The 22,455-nt window shown below is 41.2% G+C and overlaps 2 protein-coding genes across 2 annotated transcripts; both read right to left on the bottom strand.

Moving 5' to 3' along the window:
- Nucleotides 1–3,935: 3,935 nt before the first annotated feature.
- LOC308151416 (E3 ubiquitin-protein ligase RBX1-like) lies at nucleotides 3,936–5,972 on the bottom strand (the record flags this gene model as incomplete). Its single annotated transcript, XM_080524285.1, has 4 exons — nucleotides 3,936–4,025; nucleotides 4,266–4,336; nucleotides 4,425–4,503; nucleotides 5,898–5,972. 4 exons carry the CDS (start codon nucleotides 5,970–5,972, stop codon nucleotides 3,936–3,938), a joined length of 315 nt encoding a protein of 104 aa, XP_080380411.1.
- A 9,893-nt stretch (nucleotides 5,973–15,865) lies between these two features.
- LOC308151415 (E3 ubiquitin-protein ligase RBX1-like) lies at nucleotides 15,866–17,899 on the bottom strand (the record flags this gene model as incomplete). Its single annotated transcript, XM_080524284.1, has 4 exons — nucleotides 15,866–15,955; nucleotides 16,196–16,266; nucleotides 16,355–16,433; nucleotides 17,825–17,899. The coding sequence occupies 4 exons, from the start codon at nucleotides 17,897–17,899 to the stop codon at nucleotides 15,866–15,868; spliced, it is 315 nt and encodes a 104-aa protein (XP_080380410.1).
- Between the last annotated feature and the right edge of the window lie 4,556 nt (nucleotides 17,900–22,455).

Here is a 22,455-nt window from a genome sequence, read left to right on the forward strand (position 1 = left end):
GAGCCATCTGACTGGGGCTGGACAAAGGAAAGAACTGGGTGGCAGCCGCTCTGGACCACTCTCCCTGAAGCATCAAAATCGTGCCATGAATTAATCCGCTGTCGCTGTGAGACAGGGTGCACTGGATGGTGCAAGTGTGCCAAAGTTGCACTTAAGTGCACTGATCTGTGCTTTTGTTCCCCTCATGTCTTCCCTTATATCCCCTTATGTCTTCCCTTGTCTTTATATCCCCTCGTGTCCTCCCTTATATCCCCTCATGTCCTCCCTTATATCCCCTCGTGTCCTCCCTTATATTCCCTCATGTCCTCCCTTATATCCCCTCATGTCCTCCCTTATATCCCCTTGTGTCCTCCCTTATATCCCCTCATGTCCTCCCTTATATCCCCTCATGTCCTCCCTTATATCCCCTTGTGTCCTCCCTTATATCCCCTCATGTCCTCCCTTATATCCCCTCATGTCCTCCCTTATATCCCCTCATGTCCTCCCTTATATCCCCTTGTGTCCTCCCTTATATCACCTTATGTCCTCCCTTATATCCCCTTGTGTCCTCCCTTATATCCCCTCATGTCCTCCCTTATATCCCCTCATGTCCTTCTTTATATCCCCTAATGTCCTCCCTTATATCCCCGTGTGTCCTCCCTTATATCCCCTCATGTCCTCCCTTATATCCCCTCGTGTCCTCCCTTATATCCCCTCATGTCCTTCTTTATATCCCCTAATGTCCTCCCTTATATCCCCTCGTGTCCTCCCTTATATCCCCTCATGTCCTCCCTTATATCCCCTCGTGTCCTCCCTTATATCCCCTCATGTCCTCCCTTATATCCCCTTGTGTCCTCCCTTATATCCCCTCATGTCCTCCCTTATATCCCCTCATGTCCTCCCTTATATCCCCTCATGTCCTCCCTTATATCCCCTTATGTCTTCCCTTATATCCCCTTATGTCTTCCCTTGTCTTTATATCCCCTCGTGTCCTCCCTTATATCCCCTCATGTCCTCCCTTATATCCCCTCATGTCCTCCCTTATATCCCCTCATGTCCTCCCTTATATCCCCTCATGTCTTCCTTATATCCCCTCATGTCTTCCCTTGTCTTTCGTCGGTTTGTCGTTAGTTTGTTAGTTGTGTGTACTTTGAGTTCTGTGTACAATTTTGTTTTGGAAATTAAGCACCTTTTTGCATCCTTTGCCTGCCTATGTCTGCATAGTGTGTACTACTCCTCTACACTAACCATAACAATAGTGTCAAAATGGAAGCAAAGTTTCATGTAATCATGTAATTTCAATGTAATCTGACCTTGACTTTGACCTAATTGCATTTTCTTGAATTCTGGCAATCTCAAAAGTATCACCAAATGAATGGGCATCGCTAACTTAGTTGGAAAGGACACCTAAAGTGTTTTTCTACTCTGTTTGGTTCCAAAATTAAGCGTGTTTTAACATTAGACACGGTGGACTGGCGGTCATCTTGACTTTGACCTCTCCCGGGCCTCTGGGGTCAAATCTGACTTCCCTCCACATCTGAAAATAAACCTTATGGTATGTACTAACTATGGTAGAAATGTCATGCTTTCTTCAAAAAGTGCACAATTATTGTGCTAAGCCGCTCTACTACTAAATTTCGTTGTTTGGTACCTGTACTGTAGCAATGACAATAAAGACCATTCATTCATTCATTCATATTAGGAGTGTTTTGGGTGATATCTTTGTTCCTACATACTAGAAGAAATATCTTAGCAATATCGTAGCAAATGACCCGAGCCGTTTTTAATGTTTCAGAAGCTGCTGTGTAAACATAATTGATATTAACATTAAAAAATACCTATTCATGAAAGCTTTGGTTCCAAGGATATGCAGTTTAACCAATACAGGATGCCATTTATGTAATTTAGGCAAGTCTGACCGAGCTAATTCCACCCTAAGTGTTGTTTTCTATGTTTCTAGGTTAATTGGCCCTAACCATGCCATTATTAGTCAAAGCTGGAAAAACAGATAGGAAATCAATCCCAAACATTATATTTCTCATTCCAGTGTCTTCTTGTTCTTTTTGGTTGCAGGTACCACAGGGTTCCTCTGGGGCTTGGCTTTGGTCTTGGTTGGTTTAGCTTTGGCCTTTACAAGTTTGGCTTTCACTTTGGCCTCCTTGAGGACACTTGGTTTGCGTTTGCTCGATTTGGGGGCTTTGGGGTTCTTGAGGGGCTTGCCAGGAGGGGCACTCTCCTCTGGACAGCTCTTGAAGGCGTGGACGTCTCTCACACTTTGGCCCGAGAGCTCAGGAGGGTGACCACAGGTGGCTGTTACCTTCAGGGTGACATTCTCCATCCACCTGACGAGAGAAGGAGGGCACAGTGGTTAGGGCCAGAGAGAGAAGGAGAGCACAGTGGTTAGGGCCAGAGAGAGAGAGAGAGAAGGAGGGCACAGTGGTCAGGGCCAGAGAGAGAGAAGGAGAGCACAGTGGTTAGGGCCAGAGAGAGAGAGAAGGAGAGCACAGTGGTTAGGGCCAGAGAGAGAGAGAGGAGAGCACAGTGGTTAGGGCCAGAGAGAGAGAGGAGAGCACAGTGGTTAGGGCCAGAGAGAGAGAGAGAGAGAGAGGAGCGCACAGTGGTTAGGGCCAGAGAGAGAGAGAGAAGGAGAGCACAGTGGTTAGGGCCAGGGCCAGAGAGAGAGTGGGTGTGTTCTTATTTATTTTATTTTATTTAACCAGGAGGTCCCTTGAGATTAAAATCTCTTTTTTCGAGACCTGACCAGGATAGCACACCAGTACAAGTACAAGCCTACAAAATTGGAGAAAAACCATAATAAAAATGGGACAACAGATATATATTATAAAATCCATTTTAGGAATAGCATGTTACACAATTCTTAATCAGAGCTTTGAACTCTCCCAGTGAGACAAGATTTTTAAGATGTAGTGTGTTCTGGAGGTTATTCCATGACCAGGTTATTAAGCTGTAGTGTGTTAGAGCAACCCTCTAGTGGCTTTGTAAATAGAGATGTACCAGTGATGCTGTGTCCTTAGGCTTAATGAAGGCCAGGAAACCAGATCGTAGAGTACATAGTGATGTGTACGGGACAATGAGTTGGATAAAAAGTGAGTGTAGAGAACTGTGTCTAAGCTGTCTCAACAGGCCTAGCCAGGTCAACTCATGCCAGTGAAGCTATGGCACTGGCAACCAGTTGTATGCCTAGGTTGTGTTCAGAAGGGTGACATGTTCAGGATGGTAAAGATACTGTCAGGTATGTTGCCACCCAGAATGACATGATACTGTAGCTAAAGGGTAGTGTGCTGCATGTATCTCAAAAGCCAGTGTTGTTTTCAGTGATGAAACAATTCATTCCAAAGAAACTTTATTTAACAACTTCCATTTCAGCAAATGTGTTACATTCCTAATAGACAAGCAACATTCTCAAGAAATAGCTTGAAAACCCCCACTTGTTTTCAAGAATGACATATGGATTATAGTAGTTCACACCATTCACAAGGCTGTTGGAACATTGAGATTTATTTATAATTAACAACAACATTGCAAATTCAACTTAAAAAAGGTTTTCCCGCTAGCCTAAAACAGTGACATGGGGAAAATGGGGGTAGATGTCTTTTCAGATTTGTCATTAAGTGGATCACACAAAGGGTAACAACAGTAAGGATGAAACTTGAGGAAGCCCAACCAATGGTCCAAAGTTTTTCCCCTAGTGTCCATGTCTGCATGAGAGAGAGACGAGGGAGAGATTCAGTCAATCAACACAAGACTCAACCACAATCAAAAATTAATGAGTAGCAATTACATTACACTTCAGGATATAGGTATTATTATAGGTAATAATAATAATAATAATAATAATAATAGGTATTATTATTCCACAATCCACAGGCCCCCCCCCACCCTACAACACCATTTACAATCTATTTTCTCAGATAGATTACGAAAAGGGATTATACTCACTTTTGAAACTCCCACGCCCTGTTGTCTAGAGGGCACACCTGTCTGGTCTTGAGCCAACGGGAGATACAGTGAAAATGGAAAGCATGCTGATGGAGAGAAAAAATAAATATATGCATTTCAGAAAATCAACTGCAACTCTGACAATATACAGTACACTCTTTGTACTGTGATCATCTAAGTGGATACTGTAGTATCAAACGACTATTTCTAAGCAGAAAAATATGAATGTAATGGTCAAGTACAGTGCTTGATGTGGCATCGTTCCCTCTACGGGACAATCTGTGATCAGTTTGAGCATATCTGCAAAACCATTAAGTCTCACTCACATTGCAGACTCCCCAGGCTACTGTGCACTCCTCAGAGGTGGCAGAGGCCTGGTTTGCCTGGCACTCTATGCCTACAGGGATACAAGTCGTGTTAGAACGTCATCCACTTATTTTAGGTCAGCCCTGTACAGTCAAATATACTATCTATTGAATACTCACAGAGATCCCTAATGTGATTCCTACAGATAGCACAGTTGTCCAGCACAATGTCCCAGGCCCAAAGTGCCACTGCATTCCACTGTCGAAAAGAATAGTCAGAGTAAATAAGTGACATTCAAGTACAATCACTACGAACCACAGTAAGTTGGCCTGGAAAATTTGAAATGCATGATGTTTGTGAGTTGTTTTGTGGGGATATGTTATGACAGGCAAGTAATAAATGACAAATTAAACGTATATCTGGGCCCAATCGTTCAAAATTGTTTATCTGGATCAGAATACTTGGGAGTTTTCACTTCCAATGATGTCAAGAACCACAAGTGTGTAATCACCTCTCCTAAAGGGCTTGTTGCCTGCTTGGGTGTTTTTTTTTGTTTCGCTTCAGCATGGTCCTTAAGAGTCATAATCTTCATTTCACTTGCTCTGTGGTCCTCTTTTGGCCAGACTCAATGGTATTCACATTCTGGGTTAGGGTTAGGGGTCATTTCAACCCAAATGTTTTTTTTCTTCTTTTTGTTAGTCACTTCTCTACCCTTACTAGAATTAAAACTTGCTACTACTACTACTTCCTAATACTGAGGCACACCCTCCAGCAGTGTGTGGGTTTCTGCAACAGTGAAATTAGGTCCTTTGAGTCCATGGTTCCACCTCTTTGGTGTAGTGAACATAGAGTTTATAGGCCTTGGCCTTGCCATTGAACAAGCCAAAGCACATCTGCTAATTGATGTTTAATGGGTGTGTGTTTGAAAGGACCAATTACATAGCCATCTCATTCAGCCTTTCTCAGAGGAATTACAGAGAGGCACTGACATGGCAGGTACTGTCCATTGCCACCACCGTTTTGGTAGGAAAGGATACCATCAAAGGGTAATAGGTAGCCTAATGTCTACTTTATCACTATAACAGTTAAACAAGTCAACTGCAAAATATAAATGAATGTACAGTACCAGTCAAACGTTTAGACACTTAAATTGAATAGGAAAGTGTATCCAAACTTTTGACTGGTACTGTATATTACGGTTTATTGCAGGCAGTTAAGTGATATCTAGCCATGACCATACTGCCTAATCGCATTTTGGGCCTATTGATTAAGGCAAGTAGCTATCCAGCTAGCAGCTATTTGCCATTGATTTTCGCAAAATGTCAGTGCTTCTACATGTTTTATACATATTTTTGCCTAATCACGTTAGATTTCGCTGACTAGTGAGTTTAGTTTTGTAGTCTAGATTGTTAAGCAAACGGTTAGCTAGCTAGCACCCACACAATTCAGTGAAACGCAGACTCATCATCCGTCATAATGAAGAGTCATTGTCTCTATTTAGCTCCTCCCGCTAGCAAGCTCCTCCCGCTAGCAAGTGCGGGCTTCCTGTTACCTAGGTAATCAAGTCATCAAGTTTGCTATAATAATAATACTAGCATTTAGATGTTATTAAACTCCATTATATTGTGTTTAAAAACAGATAGATTCTCTACGTTTTTCACTTCAAAGCGTTTCTTGCTTGCTCCGCTGTTTGTGCCACTTGTGTCAACATCCATAGCTGCCGCCATCTTATAGGTATAGTGCAGGTGTAGTGCTGAAACAAACAAATTTCAAATTTCAAGCCTGCAAACTGCGACACTAACCCCCCGGTTGTGTTCCCGGTCAAATCTGACCGAGAGCAACTTTCATCAATCATAAATATTGTGTTTTACATTTGATTGCCTCAAGGCCTTATGATATCCTCCACACTAGGCATTTGAACATATACAATTGCTGACTAACCACTGGCATTGAATTTCGAGGTTTTAGTCAACTTTGTAACATCGGTGGGGTTTCTGGTCAAAAATGACCGCCATAGTAAATTAATGGATAACACAAGTTGTAACAAGCTACAACATTCCAGGATGTATCAGACCTGTTCAAATCCCTCATATATAAAGTTTGACACATTTCAAACTAAACAATTAGGTGTTTGTTATGGGAACCCTTCTCTTTCCCGTGCTTATATGCCCATCCAGTTATTCAGATTAACCAATAGTCTACATTGTTTATGCCTCATCAAATTTTGCACAGTATATGTTGAGATGTTGAAGAACTGATCCAATGTGTTGTTTGGCAGAGATATATAGAGTTTCAGGGTGTAACTGGCCTTCTTATTTGAAATTCTCAAAAACGGAAATGAAATATTCAATTTCTACTGTGTATTTAGTCACATTACAGTAATTTGGTCATATCTATGTTCATTTTTTAACATCTCACAGGTCTCAGCTTTCACCAAGTACCAAATTTTGCAAATTTGACTATGTAGTTTTGGAGATATGAAGCAGTTAATCAGACCGGTCTAATTAGACCGGGAACACCAATGATGGGGGGGGGGCAAACATGAACACAACCGGAGGGTTAAATGAATGTGCAATAACACCATGTGCAATATGACAACCCTCGGGTACATAAGGTTCAGAGAATAGGAAATGTTAGAATAGGTATAGCATAGCATAGAGTACAGCACAGTGTTTTATTTGTACAGTATAGTATAGTGGATAGTGTACATAGCCTTTATTTATGTAAACCAGCTCCTTTCCCCTCTTTTTTTTTTTTTTTCTTCTTTTCTTTCCTCGCACCAGGGGAGCCACCCCTCCCAAATTTCGTTGTTTGGTACCTGTACTATATCAATGACAATAAAGACCATTCATTCATTCATTCATTCATTGATCTGATAGTATCAAATTTATGCCATCAGGTGGAAATATATGGTATTACACCATGGACTCGATTGCACAGCTAAACCCTATTTTTCAATGAAAGTATACTATAGTCACACAAGTATCGTTAACCCTGTGAGACCCAAGCAATGATCAAAATGACAAGAAAATAAAGAAAAGTCTGATAAAGAAAATAAATCCACTTTCTGAATCTCGGGTTTGTATAACAATTTTCCAGAAATGTTGGAAAAATTAGTGGGATACAAATTATGGGGTATGAAAATACAGAATGCTTTAAAAATCCTATAACATATGACACATATAACACAATAAGACATATTTTATCAATAATTAGAATATTGAACACTCCAAATGTAGTGCGGTTGAAGAAGTTTGGCATGGAGTTGAAAACCCTGCGGGCCTTCTACAGAGGCACAACCGAGAGTATACTGACTGGGTGCATCACTGCCTGGCAGGGCAACTGCACTGCCCTCAACCGCAGAGTGCTACAGAGGGTGGTGGGGACAGCCGAGCGCATCACTGGATGTGAGCTTCCGTCCATCCAGGATATATAGGACAAACGGTGTGTCAGCAAAGCCCGGAGGATCATCAAAGATCCCAGCCACAGCCTGTTCGAACCAATGCGTCCAAAAGGCGAGGCCTCTTCCGGAGGCTCAGGGCCAAAACTCAGAGGCTAACCGACAGCTACTTCCCCCAGGCGTTCAAGCTCATGAACAAGCCCACTGTAGACAATTGACTATCATTTCCAAGCACACCACATGTATACGAACTACGTGAACCTTAAGCTCACAGCCACTTTACTATTGAACTATCCATTATTACTTGTTGCACCACTAGTGTATCCTGTCTTACCTGTACTATTGTCACTTTTAACTTGTATTATGCCTATTGCCTTATTGTCTGCAAATAGTCCAGATACTGATAACTATATCCTGTCTTATTATTCTTTGTCACTTATGTCCTGTACTACTGTTATTTTTGTTTTATCTTGAATTATGCCTATTGCCTTATGTCTTGTGTTGCAATGTCAGGAACCGAAGCCTAAGAATTTTACTGTCTTACTCTTGTGTAATGTGATGTAACAATAAACTTGAAACTAGTGTGTAATGTCAAAATCATAAAATAACATGAACATTTCAAAAAGAGAAACTTCTAGAAATATTTGGACAGTGACACAATTTCCATCAAGATGCAATTGAAGTGCAGACTTTCAGCTTTAATTCAAGGGGTTGAACTAAAATATTGTATGAACCCCTATTTTCAGGGGTTCAAATGTAATTGGACAAATCAAAATAATCATAAATAAAATGTTCCTTTTTAATAAATGTCGAGAATCATGTGGCCTTACGGCAACTGTCTTCAGTTGTTGTTTGTTTGTAGGTCTTTCTGCCTTTATTTTTGTCAAGTGAAATGCATGCTTGATCGGGTTGAAATCAGGTGATTGACTCAGGTGATTGACTCGGCCATTGCAGAATATTCCACTTCTTTGCCTTAAAAAACTCCAGGGCTGCTTATGCAGTATGTTTTGGGTCATTTCCATCTATATTGTGAAGCGCCAACCAATCAACTTTGCTACATTTGGCTGAATCTGAGCAAACAGTATTTTTTCTTTACCATATAAAAGATCCTGTGATCATCCACCATGTTGTCTTCCATGGACGTCCAGACCTCTTTGTGGTGCCGAGCTCACCAGTGTTCTTTTTTTTCTCAGAATGTACCAAACTGTTGATTTGGAATGGATCTTTTGTTTTGCAGCCTAAGGATGGTCTGTTTCATTTGTATTGAGGGTGCTGTTGATTGTAAGTCGATTTGGAGTAAGGCATCTAAATGGCTAAATGCCAAAAATGTCAAATGTAAAAATGTCTGTTGACCACATGCTGTGTGTATACAGCAACAGCTTCCAAATGCAAATGCCACACTTGGCATTAACTCAGACCTTTTACCTGCTTAATTGATAAAGAAATAATGATGGAATAGCTCAACACAGGTCCATGTTTTGGTCCCTTGAAAAAGGGTACATATTAAAGAGCTGTAATTCCTAAACCCTTCCTACAATTTGGATATGAATACCCTTACCCTAAAGCTGAGAGTCTGCACTTTAAGCCCATAAACAGCTAAAATGACAAAAATGTGTCCAAATATATGTGGGCCTATAACTGTTCTTCTCAAAAGTAGCACTCTTGCTTTTGAAACATTTATTTGCTCACTTCTGCAGAATTTTGGTAGGAATCTGATTTGCGTATCATTAATGAATCTATCCCTATGGTCACCCTTCAGGACCACAGTTTTGCAACATTAACATAACTGCCTAACTTATAGTACAGCGGCTAAGCTCTCATATTATGAGGAATTGTGCACTTTTTGAAGAAAGCATGACATTTCTACCATAGTTAGTACATACCATAAGGTTTATTTTCAGATGTGGAGGGAAGTCAGATTTGACCCCAGAGGCCCGGGAGAGGTCAAATTCAAGATGGCCGCCAGGCCCTGTGTCTAATGTTCAAACACGCTTAATTTTGGAACCAAACAGAGTAGAAAAACACTTTAGGTGTCCTTTCCAACTAAGTTAAGGATGCCTATTCATTTGGTGATACTTTTGAGATTGCCAGAATTCAAGAAAATGCATTTAGTTCAAGGTCTATGTAAAACTTTACCTCAGAAAACACAATTAGTTGTTCTCTTTTATTTATGAACTCTGTATTTATGAAAAAAATACTTTTTTATTGCCCTGCATTATTCAGTTATTAGTTATTATTTACTGGGATGTGTGGTTATTTTATTTATTCCTGCTAAGCACAGCGTTATCAGCAGATGGCCCTCTAGGGCACCAGTAGCTAACGCCAGTAGAGTAGAAGACAGTACACTCCGTGATAGTGCAGTATGCACGAGACAGAGAGCACTTCTGACTAAATATCAACAGGTTAATATAACAAGTAAAATGACTTACTATGAACAGACAATATTAGTACACTTGAGTAAAGCCTTAGTTCCTAACTGTAACATTCAAAGACATTGAATTTGATTATAGCCGGGAATGCGTTTGCTAGCTAGCTATGGCAGCGCTGATCAAAATAATTCTGCTAGATAAACTAGTGTAGGTCTGTTATTAGTCTTTTTATTACTGGTTTCAAAGCAAGTTTCAGAATAAGAGTCATAGTACCGAAATGTTGTAGTAAATACATTTTTGATTGGACAACACCTGTCACGCAAACACTTCCAAAGAACAAGTTGCCACTGTTCAGTAGGCCACCTGTCAAGATAAGGTCAAAAGACAAGGGACAACTTGCAGTACTGAAGAGTGACTGTGGTCTCTTTTCAAGGCTGTACATCTCCTGTCAAACACGAGATGGAGACATCCAACATTTCTTCTCCCATGAAAACCAGGCAGCCCCACCAGCTCTGTCAACTGGAGGAAAACTTTGGGGTTAAAGCAGATCTACTTCGCTGCCTGGAGTCAGATCTGCTCGAAGACAATAGTGTGCCGGTGGCTGATGCAGTAATTCTCGATGGTGCAGCTGTGGTTCAAATGCTAAATCCTAGCACATCAAGAACATTTCAAGAGTATGGAGAAACAGTGTTTGCACCATACATCTCTGCTCAACTTCAGAAAAACACCCAAGTCAACCTTGTCTGGGATGTATACCTACCTGCCAGCCTGAAAGCCTCGTCCAGACAGAAGAGGGGAAAGGGCAGCAGGAAAAGGGTGGCTCCTCCTACTGTGATGCCTAAGAACTGGATGGACTTCCTTCGATGCAATGAGAACAAAACCGAGTTGTTTTCTTTCCTGTCACGCAAAGCTGTTCATCTACCTCTAGCACAGGGCAAGGAACTGTATGCAACAGATGGAACTGGAGTCTTCTGCTCTCCTGCTGAGTCATGCTTGGCCTGCCTTGCCCCATGTTCGCTAAACGAGTGCGACACTCGTCTACTTCTGCATGTGGCAGATGCTGTGCAGAAAGGTTGTAAGAAGGTGACCATACGTACCGTTGATACTGATGTGGTGGTACTGGCTGTGGCTTCATTCAGCAAAATAGCTCCTGATGAGCTGTGGGTTGCCTTTGGTGTCGGGTCAAGCTTACGGTACATAGCTGTTCACCAAATGGTTGCCACAAGGAATCCTACACAGTGCCAGACTCTAACAGTCTTTCACGATTTCACTGGGTGTGACACTGTCTCTGCATTCGCTGGCCGAGGAAAGAAGACTGCCTGGGAGACTTGGAAGTCTTTCCCAGAGGTCAATGATGCTTTCCATGAACTCCTGTGCATGCCAAGTGAGGTCAGTGAAGAATCAAAGTTACTGCTAGAACGATTTGTGGTGCTGATGACCGAACCAGTGAGAGCACGGAGGTGAATGATGCCAGGAAACAGCTCTTCACACAGAAGTCCAGAACTTTAGAGAACATTCCTCCAACCCAGGCAGCCCTCAAAGAGCACTTCAAGCGCACTTGCTACCAGGCCAACTGTTGGAACCAGGTACTGGTCCTGGATCCAGAGATGCCAGAGCCATCTGACTGGGGCTTGGACAAGGGAAAGAACTGGGTGGCAGCCGCTCTGGACCACGCTCCCTGAAGCATCAAAATCGTGCCATGAATTAATCCGCTGTCGCTGTGAGACAGGGTGCACTGGATGGTGCAAGTGTGCCAAAGTTGCACTTAAGTGCACTGATCTGTGCTTTTGTTCCCCTCATGTCTTCCCTTATATCCCCTTATGTCTTCCCTTGTCTTTATATCCCCTCGTGTCCTACCTTATATCCCCTCATGTCCTCCCTTATATCCCCTTGTGTCCTCCCTTATATCCCCTCATGTCCTCCCTTATATCCCCTCATGTCCTCCCTTATATCCCCTTGTGTCCTCCCTTATATCCCCTCATGTCCTCCCTTATATCCCCTTATGTCCTCCCTTATATCCCCTTGTGTCCTCCCTTATATCCCCTCATGTCCTCCCTTATATCCCCTCATGTCCTCCCTTATATCCCCTCATGTCCTTCCTTATATCCCCTCGTGTCCTCCCTTATATCCCCTTGTGTCCTCCCTTATATCCCCTCATGTCCTCCCTTATATCCCCTCATGTCCTCCCTTATATCCCCTCATGTCCTCCCTTATATCCCCTCATGTCCTCCCTTATATCCCCTCATGTCCTCCCTTATATCCCCTTATGTCCTCCCTTATATCCCCTTGTGTCCTCCCTTATATCCCCTCATGTCCTCCCTTATATCCCCTCGTGTCCTCCCTTATATCCCCTTGTGTCCTCCCTTATATCCCCTCATGTCCTCCCTTATATCCCCTCATGTCCTCCCTTATATCCCCTTGTGTCCTCCCTTATATCCCCTCATGTCCTCCCTTATATCCCCTCGTGTCCTCCCTTATATCCCCTCATGTCCTCCCTTATATCCCCTCATGTCCTCCCTTATATCCCCTCATGTCCTTCTTTATATCCCCTCATGTCCTCCCTTATATCCCCTTGTGTCCTCCCTTATATCCCCTCATGTCCTCCCTTATATCCCCTCATGTCCTCCCTTATATCCCCTCATGTCCTCCCTTATATCCCCTCATGTCTTCCCTTATATCCCCTCATGTCTTCCCTTGTCTTTCGTCGGTTTGTCGTTAGTTTGTTAGTTGTGTGTACTTTGAGTTCTGTGTACAATTTTGTTTTGGAAATTAAGCACCTTTTTGCATCCTTTGCCTGCCTATGTCTGCATAGTGTGTACTACTCCTCTACACTAACCATAACAATAGTGTCAAAATGGAAGCAAAGTTTCATGTAATCATGTAATTTCAATGTAATTTGACCTTGACTTTGACCTAATTGCATTTTCTTGAATTCTGGCAATCTCAAAAGTATCACCAAATGAATGGGCATCCCTAACTTAGTTGGAAAGGACACCTAAAGTGTTTCTCTACTCTGTTTGGTTCCAAAATTAAGCGTGTTTTAACATTAGACACGGTGGACTGGCGGTCATCTTGACATTGACCTCTCCCGGGCCTCTGGGGTCAAATCTGACTTCCCTCCGCATCTGAAAATAAACCTTATGGTATGTACTTAACTATGGTAGAAATGTCATGCTTTCTTCAAAAAGTGCACAATTATTGTGCTAAGCCGCTCTACTATTAGGAGTGTTTTGGGTGATATCTTTGTTCCTACATACTAGAAGAAATATCTTAGCAATATCGTAGCAAATGACCGGAGCCGTTTTTAATGTTTCAGAAGCTGCTGTGTAAACATAATTGATATTAACATTAAAAAATACCTATTCATGAAAGCTTTGGTTCCAAGGATATGCCGTTTAACCAATACAGGATGCCATTTAGGTAATTTAGGCAAGTCTGACAGAGCTAATTCCACCCTAAGTGTTGTTTTCTATGTTTCTAGGTTCATTGGCCCTAACCATGCCATTATTAGTCAAAGCTGGAAAAACAGATAGGAAATCAATCCCAAACATTATATTTCTCATTCCAGTGTCTTCTTGTTCTTTTTGGTTGCAGGTACTACAGGGTTCCTCTGGGGCTTGGCTTTGGTCTTGGTTGGTTTAGCTTTGGCCTTTACAAGTTTGGCTTTCACTTTGGCCTCCTTGAGGACACTTGGTTTGCGTTTGCTCGATTTGGGGGCTTTGGGGTTCTTGAGGGGCTTGCCAGGAGGGGCACTCTCCCCTGGACAGCTCTTGAAGGCGTGGACGTCTCTCACACTCTGGCCCGAGAGCTCAGGAGGGTGACCACAGGTGGCTCTTACCTTCAGGGTGACATTCTCCATCCACCTGACGAGAGAAGGAGGGCACAGTGGTTAGGGCCAGAGAGAGAAGGAGAGCACAGTGGTTAGGGCCAGAGAGAGAGAGAGAGAGAAGGAGGGCACAGTGGTCAGGGCCAGAGAGAGAGAAGGAGAGCACAGTGGTTAGGGCCAGAGAGAGAGAAGGAGAGCACAGTGGTTAGGGCCAGAGAGAGAGAGAGAGAGAGAGAGAGAGAGAGAGAGAGAGAGAGAGGAGAGCACAGTGGTTAGGGCCAGAGAGAGAGAGGAGAGCACAGTGGTTAGGGCCAGAGAGAGAGAGAGAGAGAGAGAGAGAAGGAGAGCACAGTGGTTAGGGCCAGAGAGAGAGAGAGAGAGAGAGAGAGAGAGAGAGAGAGAGAGAGAGAGAGAGAGAGAGAAGGAGAGCACAGTGGTTAGGGCCAGAGAGAGAGAGAGAGAGAGAAGGAGAGCACAGTGGTTAGGGCCAGGGCCAGAGAGAGAGTGGGTGTGTTCTTATTTATTTTATTTTATTTAACCAGGAGGTCCCTTGAGATTAAAATCTCTTTTTTCGAGACCTGGCCAGGATAGCACATCAGTACAAGTACAAGCCTACACAATTGGAGAAAAACCATAATAAAAATGGGACAACAGATATATATTATAAAATCCATTTTAGGAATAGCATGTTACACAATTCTTAATCAGAGCTTTGAACTCTCCCAGTGAGACAAGATTTTTAAGATGTAGTGTGTTCTGGAGGTTATTCCATGACCAGGTTATTAAGCTGTAGTGTGTTAGAGCAACCCTCTAGTGGCTTTGTAAATAGAGATGTACCAGTGATGCTGTGTCCTTAGGCTTAATGAAGGCCAGGAAACCAGATCGTAAAGTACATAGTGATGTGTACGGGACAATGAGTTGGATATAAAGTGTAGAGAACTGTGTCTAAGCTGTCTCAACAGGCCTAGCCAGGTCAACTCATGCCAGTGAAGCTATGGCACTGGCAACCAGTTGTATGCCTAGGTTGTGTTCAGAAGGGTGACATGTTCAGGATGGTAAAGATACTGTCAGGTATGTTGCCACCCAGAATGACATGATACTGTAGCTAAAGGGTAGTGTGCTGCATGTATCTCAAAAGCCAGTGTTGTTTTCAGTGATGAAACAATTCATTCCAAAGAAACTTTATTTAACAACTTCCATTTCAGCAAATGTGTAACATTCCTAATAGACAAGCAACATTCTCAAGAAATAGCTTGAAAACCCCCACTTGTTTTCAAGAATGACATATGGATTATAGTAGTTCACACCATTCACAAGGCTGTTGGAACATTGAGATTTATTTATAATTTACAACAACATTGCAAATTCAACTTAAAAAGGTTTTCCCGCTAGCCTAAAACAGTGACATGGGGAAAATGGGGGTAGATGTCTTTTCAGATTTTACAATTTACCATTTAAAATTTTACAATTTACAACAACATTGCAAATTCAACTTAAAAAGGTTTTCCCGCTAGCCTAAAACAGTGACATGGGGAAAATGGGGGTAGATGTCTTTTCAGATTTTACAATTTACAATTTAAAATTGTACAATTTACAACAACATTGCAAATTCAACTTAAAAAGGTTTTCCCGCTAGCCTAAAACAGTGACATGGGGAAAATGGGGGTAGATGTCTTTTCAGATTTGTCATTAAGTGGATCACACAAAGGGTAACAACAGTAAGGATGAAACTTGAGGAAGCCCAACCAATGGTCCAAAGTTTTTCCCCTAGTGTCCATGTCTGCATGAGAGAGAGACGAGGGAGAGATTCAGTCAATCAACACAAGACTCAACCACAATCAAAAATTAATGAGTAGCAATTACATTACACTTCAGGATATAGGTATTATTATAGGTAATAATAATAATAATAATAATAATAATAATAATAATAGGTATTATTATTCCACAATCCACAGGCCCCCCCCACCCTACAACACCATTTACAATCTATTTTCTCAGATAGATTACGAAAAGGGATTATACTCACTTTTGAAACTCCCACGCCCTGTTGTCTAGAGGGCACACCTGTCTGGTCTTGAGCCAACGGGAGATACAGTGAAAATGGAAAGCATGCTGATGGAGAGAAAAAATAAATATATGCATTTCAGAAAATCAACTGCAACTCTGACAATATACAGTACACTCTTTGTACTGTGATCATCTAAGTGGATACTGTAGTATCAAACGACTATTTCTAAGCAGAAAAATATGAATGTAATGGTCAAGTACAGTGCTTGATGTGGCATCGTTCCCTCTACGGGACAATCTGTGATCAGTTTGAGCATATCTGCAAAACCATTAAGTCTCACTCACATTGCAGACTCCCCAGGCTACTGTGCACTCCTCAGAGGTGGCAGAGGCCTGGTTTGCCTGGCACTCTATGCCTACAGGGATACAAGTCGTGTTAGAACGCCATCCACTTATTTTAGGTCAGCCCTGTACAGTCAAATATACTATCTATTGAATACTCACAGAGATCCCTAATGTGATTCCTACAGATAGCACAGTTGTCCAGCACAATGTCCCAGGCCCAAAGTCCCACTGCATTCCACTGTCGAAAAGAATAGTCAGAGTAAATAAGTGACATTCAAGTACAATCACTACGAACCACAGTAAGTTGGCCTGGAAAATTTGAAATGCATGATGTTTGTGAGTTGTTTTGTGGGGATATGTTATGACAGGCAAGTAATAAATGACAAATTAAACGTATATCTGGGCCCAATCGTTCAAAATTGTTTATCTGGATCAGAATACTTGGGAGTTTTCACTTCCAATGATGTCAAGAACCACAAGTGTGTAATCACCTCTCCTAAAGGGCTTGTTGCCTGCTTGGGTGTTTTTTTTTGTTTTGCTTCAGCATGGTCCTTAAGATTCATAATCTTCATTTCACTTGCTCTGTGGTCCTCTTTTGGCCAGACTCAATGGTATTCACATTCTGGGTTAGGGTTAGGGGTCATTTCAACCCAAATGTTTTTTTCTTCGTTTTGTTAGTCACTTCTCTACCCTTACTAGAATTAAAACTTGCTACTAATACTACTTCCTAATACTGAGGCACACCCTCCAGCAGTGTGTGGGTTTCTGCAACAGTGAAATTAGGTCCTTTGAGTCCATGGTTCCACCTCTTTGGTGTAGTGAACATAGAGTTTATAGGCCTTGGCCTTGCCATTGAACAAGCCAAAGCACATCTGCTAATTGATGTTTAATGGGTGTGTGTTTGAAAGGACCAATTACATAGCCATCTCATTCAGCCTTTCTCAGAGGAATTACAGAGAGGCACTGACATGGCAGGTACTGTCCATTGCCACCACCGTTTTGGTAGGAAAGGATACCATCAAAGGGTAATAGGTAGCCTAATGTCTACTTTATCACTATAACAGTTAAACAAGTCAACTGCAAAATATAAATGAATGTACAGTACCAGTCAAACGTTTAGACACTTCAATTGAATAGGAAAGTGTATCCAAACTTTTGACTGGTACTGTATATTACGGTTTATTGCAGGCAGTTAAGTGATATCTAGCCATGACCATACTGCCTAATCGCATTTTGGGCCTATTGATTAAGGCAAGTAGCTATCCAGCTAGCAGCTATTTGCCATTGATTTTCGCAAAATGCCAGTGCTTCTACATGTTTTATACATATTTTTGCCTAATCACGTTAGATTTCGCTGACTAGTGAGTTTAGTTTTGTAGTCTAGATTGTTAAGCAAACGGTTAGCTAGCTATCACCCAAACAATTCAGTGAAACGCAGACTCATCATCCGTCATAATGAAGTCATTGTCTCGAGCTAGCTCCTCCCGCTAGCAAGCTCCTCCCGCTAGCAAGTGCGGGCTTCCTGTTACCTAGGTAATCAAGTCATCAAGTTTGCTATAATAATAATACTAGCATTTAGATGTTATTAAACTCCATTATATTGTGTTTAAAAACAGATAGATTCTCTACCATGGTCACTTCAAAGCGTTTCTTGCTTGCTCCGCTGTTTGTGCCACTTGTGTCAACATCCATAGCGGCCGCCATCTTATAGGTATAGTGCAGGTGTAGTGCTGAAACAAACAAATTTCAAATTTCAAGCCTGCAAACTGCGACACTAACCCTCCGGTTGTGTTCCCGGTCAAATCTGACCGAGAGCAACTTTCATCAATCATAAATATTGTGTTTTACATTTGATTGCCTCAAGGCCTTATGATATCCTCCACACTAGGCATTTGAACATATACAATTGCTGACTAACCACTGGCATTGAATTTCGAGGTTTTAGTCAACTTTGTAACATCGGTGGGGTTTCTGGTCAAAAATGACCGCCATAGTAAATTAATGGATAACACAAGTTGTAACAAGCTACAACATTCCAGGATGTATCAGACCTGTTCAAATCCCTCATATATAAAGTTTGACACATTTCAAACTAAACAATTAGGTGTTTGTTATGGGAACCGTTCTCTTTCCCGTGCTTATATGCCCATCCAGTTATTCAGATTAACCAATAGTCTACATTGTTTATGCCTCATCAAATTTTGCACAGTATGTTGAGATGTTGAAGAACTGATCCAATGTGTTGTTTGGCAGAGATATATAGAGTTTCAGGGTGTAACTGGCCATTTGAAATTCTCAAAAACGGAAATGAAATATTCAATTTCTACTGTGTATATAGTCACATTACAGTAATTTGGTCATATCTATGTTCATTTTTTAACATCTCACAGGTCTCAGCTTTCACCAAGTACCAAATTTAGCAAATTTGACTATGTAGTTTTGGAGATATGAAGCAGTTAATCAGACCGGTCTAATTAGACCGGGAACACCAATGATGGGGGGGCAAACATGAACACAACCGGAGGGTTAAATGAATGTGCAATAACACCATGTGCAATATGACAACCCTCGGGTACATAAGGTTCAGAGAATAGGAAATGTTAGAATAGGTATAGCATAGCATAGAGTACAGCACAGTGTTTTATTTGTACAGTATAGTATAGTGGATAGTGTACATAGCCTTTATTTATGTAAACCAGCTCCTTTCCCCTCTTTTTTTTTCTTTTTTTCTTTTTTCTTTCCTCGCACCAGGGGAGCCACCCCTCCCAAATTTCGTTGTTTGGTACCTGTACTATATCAATGACAATAAAGACCATTCATTCATTCATTCATTCATTGATCTGATAGTATCAAATGTATGCCATCTGGTGGACATATATGGTATTACACCATGGACTCCATTGCACAGCTAAACCCTATTTTTCAATGAAAGTATACTATAGTCACACAAGTATCGTTAACCCTGTGAGACCCAAGCAATGATCAAAATGACAAGAAAATAAAGAAAAGTCTGATAAAGAAAATAAATCCACTTTCTGAATCTCGGGTTTGTATAACAATTTTCCAGAAATGTTGGAAAAATTAGTGGGATACAAATTATGGGGTATGAAAATACAGAATGCTTTAAAAATCCTATAACATATGACACATATAACACAATAAGACATATTTTATCAATAATTAAAAATGTATTAATAATAAAATCAAGAATATTGAACACTCCAAATGTAGTGCGGTTGAAGAAGTTTGGCATGGAGTTGAAAACCCTGCGGGCCTTCTACAGAGGCACAACCGAGAGTATACTGACTGGGTGCATCACTGCCTGGCAGGGCAACTGCACTGCCCTCAACCGCAGAGTGCTACAGAGGGTGATGTGGACAGCCGAGCGCATCACTGGATGTGAGCTTCCGTCCATCCAGGATATATAGGACAAACGGTGTGTCAGCAAAGCCCGGAGGATCATCAAAGATCCCAGCCACAGCCTGTTCGAACCAATGCGTCCAAAAGGCGAGGCCTCTTCCGGAGGCTCAGGGCCAAAACTCAGAGGCTAACCAACAGCTACTTCCCCCAGGCGTTCAAGCTCATGAACAAGCCCACTGTAGACAATTGACTATCATTTCCAAGCACACCACATGTATACGAACTACGTGAACCTTAAGCTCACAGCCACTTTACTATTGAACTATCCATTATTACTTGTTGCACCACTAGTGTATCCTGTCTTACCTGTACTATTGTCACTTTTAACTTGTATTATGCCTATTGCCTTATTGTCTGCAAATTGTCCAGATACTGATAACTATATCCTGTCTTATTATTCTTTGTCACTTATGTCCTGTACTACTGTTATTTTTGTTTTATCTTGAATTATGCCTATTGCCTTATGTCTTGTGTTGCAATGTCAGGAACCGAAGCCTAAGAATTTTACTGTCTTACTCTTGTGTAATGTGATGTAACAATAAACTTGAAACTAGTGTGTAATGTCAAAATCATAAAATAACATGAACATTTCAAAAAGAGAAACTTCTAGAAATATTTGGACAGTGACACAATTTCCATCAAGATGCAATTGAAGTGCAGACTTTCAGCTTTAATTCAAGGGGTTGAACTAAAATATTGTATGAACCCCTATTTTCAGGGGTTCAAATGTAATTGGACAAATCAAAATAATCATAAATAAAATGTTCCTTTTTAATAAATGTCGAGAATCATGTGGCCTTACGGCAACTGTCTTCAGTTGTTGTTTGTTTGTAGGTCTTTCTGCCTTTATTTTTGTCAAGTGAAATGCATGCTTGATCGGGTTGAAATCAGGTGATTGACTCAGGTGATTGACTCTGCCATTGCAGAATATTCCACTTCTTTGCCTTAAAAAACTCCAGGGCTGCTTATGCAGTATGTTTTGGGTCATTTCCATCTATATTGTGAAGCACCATCCAATCAACTTTGCTACATTTGGCTGAATCTGAGCAAACAGTATTTTTTCTTTACCATATAAAAGATCCTGTGATCATCCACCATGTTGTCTTCCATGGACGTCCAGACCTCTTTGTGGTGCCGAGCTCACCAGTGTTCTTTTTTTTCTCAGAATGTACCAAACTGTTGATTTGGAATGGATCTTTTGTTTTGCAGCCTAAGGATGGTCTGTTTCATTTGTATTGAGGGTGCTGTTGATTGTAAGTCGATTTGGAGTAAGGCATCTAAATGGCTAAATGCCAAAAATGTCAAATGTAAAAATGTCTGTTGACCACATGCTGTGTGTATACAGCAACAGCTTCCAAATGCAAATGCCACACTTGGCATTAACTCAGACCTTTTACCTGCTTAATTGATAAAGAAATAATGATGGAATAGCTCAACACAGGTCCATGTTTTGGTCCCTTGAAAAAGGGTACATATTAAAGAGCTGTAATTCCTAAACCCTTCCTACAATTTGGATGTGAATACCCTTACCCTAAAGCTGAGAGTCTGCACTTTAAGCCCATAAACAGCTAAAATGACAAAAATGTGTCCAAATATATGTGGGCCTATAACTGTTCTTCTCAAAAGTAGCACTCTTGCTTTTGAAACATTTATTTGCTCACTTCTGCAGAATGTTGGTAGGAATCTGATTTGCGTATCATTAATGAATCTATCCCTATGGTCACCCTTCAGGACCACAGTTTTGCAACATTAACATAACTGCCTAACTTATAGTACAGCGGCTAAGCTCTCATATTATGAGGAATTGTGCACTTTTTGAAGAAAGCATGACATTTCTACCATAGTTAGTACATACCATAAGGTTTATTTTCAGATGTGGAGGGAAGTCAGATTTGACCCCAGAGGCCCGGGAGAGGTCAAATTCAAGATGGCCGCCAGGCCCTGTGTCTAATGTTCAAACACGCTTAATTTTGGAACCAAACAGAGTAGAAAAACACTTTAGGTGTCCTTTCCAACTAAGTTAAGGATGCCTATTCATTTGGTGATACTTTTGAGATTGCCAGAATTCAAGAAAATGCATTTAGTTCAAGGTCTATGTAAAACTTTACCTCAGAAAACACAATTAGTTGTTCTCTTTTATTTATGAACTCTGTATTTATGAAAAAAATCAAATTTTTATTGCCCTGCATTATTCAGTTATTAGTTATTATTTACTGGGATCATGGGATGTGTGGTTATTTTATTTATTCCTGCTAAGCACAGCGTTATCAGCAGATGGCCCTCTAGGGCACCAGTAGCTAACGCCAGTAGAGTAGAAGTCAGTACACTCCGTGATAGTGCAGTATGCACGAGACAGAGAGCACTTCTGACTAAATATCAACAGGTAAATATAACAAGTAAAATGACTTACTATGAACAGACAATATTAGTACACTTGAGTAAAGCCTTAGTTCCTAACTGTAACATGCAAAGACATTGAATTTGATTATAGCCGGGAATGAGTTTGCTAGCTAGCTATGGCAGCGCTGATCAAAATAATTCTGCTAGATAAACTAGTTTAGGTCTGTTATTAGTCTTTTTATTACTGGTTTCAAAGCAAGTTTCAGAATAAGAGTCATAGTACCGAAATGTTGTAGTAAATACATTTTTGATTGGACAACACCTGTCACGCAAACACTTCCAAAGAACAAGTTGCCACTGTTCAGTAGGCCACCTGTCAAGATAAGGTCAAAAGACAAGGGACAACTTGCAGTACTGAAGAGTGACTGTGGTCTCTTTTCAAGGCTGTACATCTCCTGTCAAACACGAGATGGAGACATCCAACATTTCTTCTCCCATGA

Source organism: Nansenia antarctica (assembly GCF_963989245.1).
Source record: "Nansenia antarctica genome assembly, chromosome: 2".
Taxonomy (NCBI): domain Eukaryota; kingdom Metazoa; phylum Chordata; class Actinopteri; order Argentiniformes; family Microstomatidae; genus Nansenia; species Nansenia antarctica.